We start from the raw sequence: 4859 nt of genomic DNA, 5'->3' as shown, positions 1-4859 counted from the left end.
CTACTCCTTTAAAATTTTTTTTTTAAAAGTTATTAATATGGGTAATAAATTATTTATAACATAATTTCTAATTTTTAAAATTTAATTTATAAGAGAAGAATTAAAGAGATTATCAAACAAAATTTATTTAATTTTCTATTATCAAATAGTTGAGAAAATAATATAATGAATTTAAATCAAAGAAACCACAAAACACATTTAATCATATATATTAAACTCACACTTTAATATAAAAACTAAAATAACATAAATTTGCATTAACTATATTTTCCATTCAATTTTTCAATACACAATCAATTATACTTGACTCCCATAATTGTTTTATGATATTTAATTACATATTAATTACACAATAATATCATACTCCGCTCTACACTCTTAGTAACTTAACCTCATTTACTAAAATAAATAATAATTTTTATATTCATAATAATACAAATACCTACCCAATTTATTTTCCTAAAGAGACCGAACATATAGTTAGTATTTTTGTCGTGTACATATAATAGATAGATATCGTCATGCACATTTTTTAATAATTTCTTTTTGTATTTACATTTTATTTAAAATCTTATAAATTGATTAGATTTTATTTTTATTTGGTAATTTATATTTATAAATAAAATAATAATAGTAAGCAGAGTTAAAATTTTATTTTTATCAAATGAAAAGGGCAAAAACCTAAAAATTCGCCATCATGTACATATAAAAGATAGATGTCGTAACGAAATTCTTCATTGTTCTCTTTAATTTTGATGTAAACATGTTATGCTATTTTAGTTTGGATTCATTTATTTAGCTTTTATAGTAATGTAAATCTTCATGCATATTTGTTTTAAAAAAATTTAGTAGTCATTTTAAAACTAAACTAATGCTACATTAAAAAGTCTATATATATATATATATATATATATATATATATATATATATATATATATTCTCATCTATCTCCTATGTCAGCTTCCTTTACAATCAAATAGAATATAAAAATATCAAAGTTCTTCTTCTCATGTAATATTCTTCTGTTTATTTGGCTTATGATCTCTCTTTTTAGTTTTTACATAACTATAGTTTAAATGCTTTTATAATCTAAATTGAAAAATCTTTTCTAAATAAAGTTCAAAACAATATATCATATGTTTCAAATGAAATTGTTTAATTTGATATTTTGAAAAGTTTAACTTGATCATTTTAAAAATTTAAGTTACTTTTAGGTTATGATAAAATATAAGGTGAGTAACAAATGCTCATAATTTTGTATGTGCTAATTTTGTATTACTTTGTTTAGATCTCATTCAGTTCTATATTTTCCAAATATACTTTTCGTTTATTTTTAATGTATACAATGTACACAAAATATGTTTTATACTAATTTTGCGATCGCGTTCAATTTTGTTAGTGCGTTAATTATTTTGTTTAAACATAAAAATTAATATTATTTTGTAATACACATAATGAATATAAACATATTATTTTGTTTTAAAATTATTTTCAAAACATATATTAACACTTATCCACACATATATAACTTAATATAATTTTTAATTAATATTTCATGTATAACCCACGCATCGCGTGGACAACTTTCTAGTATGTAATATGACAATGTGTCATCATTTAGTTTAACTCCACATACAGAAAATATAATTAAATGATTAATTTACTGTTAAATTATCAAATTTCATATTGTAAAGAAAATATTTCCGCCAGAGTAACTAAAACGACGTCGTTTACGTGATACCCTTAAATACTGTGAATTTGTGAAAGAACAATTGTGTTTGCTAAACGATGCCGTTTTAGTGGTGAATCTTCGTCTTCTCTCCAGAAACTTCGTCTTCTTCGTGACGTCCGTCTTTTTAGTTACCGTAACATTTTCAGGAATAAAGAAAAACAATCGAATTCGGCTTCGTTTGAGCAATTAACCGAACCCCTCGATCGATTTTGTACAAAAAGTTTTCACCTTTCAACACATCGACATGGCTACTTCATCAGGTTCGTTTCCTTCTTCTTCGTATAGTGTGATATCTCCGTTCTAGAATTTGTGTTAAAGGATTTTGCTTTATCGTTTTATAGATTGAATGGTTTTGGTATTGAAATGGGTATTTGAATAAATGTATAATTTGAATCAAGAAATTGATGTTCTTGGGCATGTAATGTGATTGTGTAGTTGGGTTTAAGTCGAGAGAAGAGCATCGGAAGAAACAAGAATTGGAGGAAGCGCGTAAAGCTGGGCTTGCTCCAGCTGAGATTGATGAGGAAGGGAAAGAGATTAACCCTCATATACCTCAGTATATGTCATCTGCTCCGTGGTATCTTAATACTGAGAAACCAGTAAGTTCATGTTCCTATGTTGTGTTCTGTTCTACATCAAATTTTCTTGTTCTGTGCTTATAGATTGTGTGTGTGTTGTTTTACTCAGAGCTTGAAACATCAGAGGAAATGGAAATCTGATCCGAACTATACCAAGTCGTGGTACGATAGAGGAGCGAGAACGTTCAAGGCAGACAAGTATAGGAATGGAGCTTGTGAAAAGTGAGCAACGTGGTTAAGAAGAAACTCTTTTTGTTGTTGTTTGTTCAGTTTCTTTGATTTGTGTTGTCTCAGGTTTTGAGTTTCTTTGTTTTCAGCTGTGGGGCTATGACGCATAGTACAAAGTTGTGTATTGAGAGGCCAAGAAAGATAGGAGCGAAGTGGACTAATAAGCATATATCTCCTGATGAAAAGATTGAGTCTTTTGAACTTGATTATGATGGGAAAAGGGATAGATGGAACGGTTACGATATGAATCAGTATGCTCGAGTGATTGAGAGGTATGAGGCTAGGGATGAAGCGAGAAGGAAATTCTTAAAAGAGAAGCAACTGAAAAAGTTGGAAGAGAAGAGTAAAAAGCAGCGTGTGGATGAAGAGTCTAGTGATGATGATGATGAAGACGATGCTCTGAAACTTGATGAAGCTAAAGTTGATGAGAGCAAGCAAATGGACTTTGCTAAGGTAGAGAAACGTGTCAGAACAACAGGCGGTGGCAGCACAGGAACGGTTAGGTATGTTTGGTGTTCTGATTGTTGAGTATTTTTTCTCAGTGTTTGAGCATGATCTCATAATATATGGTTTGATTGATGTTTGTGATGTGCTTCTCTTTACAGGAATTTGCGTATACGTGAAGACACTGCAAAATATCTTCTGAATCTTGATGTCAATTCCGCTTATTATGATCCCAAAACTCGGTCTATGCGTGAAGATCCTCTTCCAAACGCCGATCCAAACGAGAAATTCTATGCAGTAAGTGCCCGGAAATTTATATTTTGCAGCTTCATTGACATTGATCTCTGTTAACAATTTTGAAATGTGCCAGGGAGACAATCAATACAGAATGACTGGACAAGCCCTAGACTTCAAGAAACTCAATGTTCATGCGTGGGAATCATTTGAGAAAGGCCAAGCGGAGATCAACATGCAAGCTGCTCCCTCTCAAGCCGAGCTGCTTTTCAAGAACTATAAAGCAGCAAAGGAAAAACTGAAGAAACAGATGAAAGAAACCATCATGGAGAAGTATGGAAATGCTGCATCCAAGGAAGAAATCCCAAGGGAGCTTCTACTAGGACAAAGTGAGAGAGAAGTTGAATATGACCGTTGTGGAAGAGTTATCAAAGGAATGGTACTATATGGAATACTTATCGTTCACTCTTGGTGCAGTTTTAATCTTTCTACATACTCATCACTCCTTGGTAAACTTCAGAATTCATCAGTATACTACCAAACGTTTCGGCTTTAATCTGACTAGACATGCTTCAGTTAAATTTGCGCACATAAGTAAATGGGGCAGGGCTTTTTGTTTCTGTCAGACATGGTTAGTTTCATTGTCTTTGTTTTGTGCGTGTTTACAGGAATCTTCAGTACCTAAAAGCAAATATGAGGAAGATGTTTACATAAACAACCACACAAGTGTATGGGGTTCATGGTGGAAAGATCACCAATGGGGATATAAATGTTGTCAGCAAACAATTAAGAACAGCTACTGCACTGGAGTTGCAGGAATCGAGGCGGTTAAGGAAGCTGACGATCTGATGAAAACCAATATCGAAAGAAAAGCAAACTCGTATGGTTAGTACTGCACTTTTCTTAGTAGTTATATACATGGTTTGTTTGTTTGTCTTTTACATAGAGCCTTATCGATTATTGTAATGGCAATGTGGATGAATGCAGAGATGTCTGGTCCAGTAACAGAGAAAAGACTCGCGACTTGGGGAAGTGAAACGCAAGAAGATCTGGTTCTTGACAAGAAAAAACTCGCTGAAGCTCTAAAGAAGGTAAGAAATATCATCACCAATAACAGTTTTTGGTTACTTTATTATGTTGAGTGGTTTTACTGATGTCATTTGGTTTTTGACAACCAGGAGGATGAGAGAAAGAGAGAGGAGAAAGACGAAAGAAAACGCAAATACAACGTCCAATGGAATGATCAGGTATATCTATCATCATCACATCATCATCACATCACAACACATTGATTAAAGTTATAGAGCTATGTTTTGGATTATAGTGAGTTTATGACACATTTTTGTTTTTCAAAATTCCAGGTTACACCTGAAGAAATGGAAGCATATAGAATGAAAAGAATGCATCAGGATGATCCCATGAAGAATTTTTTGCACTAAAGTGGCTTTGTTAATATTAGTTGTAGTACTTAGAAAAATTTACGAGACAAGAAACCGAATTGGTTTTGTTATAAATTTGTTTGGTTTGTTATAAATAACCGAATCGAAATTAATGACGTTCAAATTTAACCAAACCGGGGTTTTTCCGGTTAAGTTCTTCCAACAAAAAAACACATGAATCTCGTCCTGTAGAGAAAGAATGAC

The 4859-nt window shown here is 31.7% G+C and overlaps 2 protein-coding genes across 2 annotated transcripts in view; both read left to right on the top strand.

Annotated features, from left to right (window-relative positions):
• Window positions 1-1908: 1908 nt before the first annotated feature.
• Window positions 1909-4808, top strand: LOC17874280 (pre-mRNA-splicing factor SLU7). The gene is made up of 10 exons (XM_006279087.2): window positions 1909-1992; window positions 2168-2331; window positions 2420-2532; window positions 2628-3041; window positions 3144-3279; window positions 3353-3655; window positions 3885-4101; window positions 4204-4307; window positions 4395-4463; window positions 4578-4808. The coding sequence occupies exons 1-10, from the start codon at window positions 1977-1979 to the stop codon at window positions 4653-4655; spliced, it is 1614 nt and encodes a 537-aa protein (XP_006279149.1). The 5' UTR covers window positions 1909-1976; the 3' UTR covers window positions 4656-4808.
• The window catches only part of LOC17874284, a 1577-nt gene continuing 1485 nt past the window's right edge, over window positions 4768-4859 (top strand). The window contains exon 1 of the mRNA XM_023783168.1: window positions 4768-4808. Coding sequence (XP_023638936.1) covers window positions 4768-4808 — 41 coding nt within the window. The remainder of the gene's footprint in view (window positions 4809-4859) is intronic.

The sequence above is a fragment of the Capsella rubella genome, unplaced genomic scaffold (genome assembly GCF_000375325.1).
Source record: "Capsella rubella cultivar Monte Gargano unplaced genomic scaffold, Caprub1_0 scaffold_137, whole genome shotgun sequence".
Taxonomy (NCBI): Eukaryota; Viridiplantae; Streptophyta; class Magnoliopsida; order Brassicales; family Brassicaceae; genus Capsella; species Capsella rubella.
The sequence above is the reverse complement of the archived record's forward strand: the minus strand, read 5'-3'. Positions and strand labels throughout refer to the sequence as shown.

Excerpts from the sequence above, each read along its gene's own strand:
- LOC17874280 (XM_006279087.2), top strand. Across the intron at positions 2,533-2,627 it reads AGGAATGGAGCTTGTGAAAA|CTGTGGGGCTATGACGCATA; the intron begins GTGAGCAACGTG and ends CTTTGTTTTCAG. Across the intron at positions 3,280-3,352 it reads CAAACGAGAAATTCTATGCA|GGAGACAATCAATACAGAAT; the intron begins GTAAGTGCCCGG and ends GAAATGTGCCAG.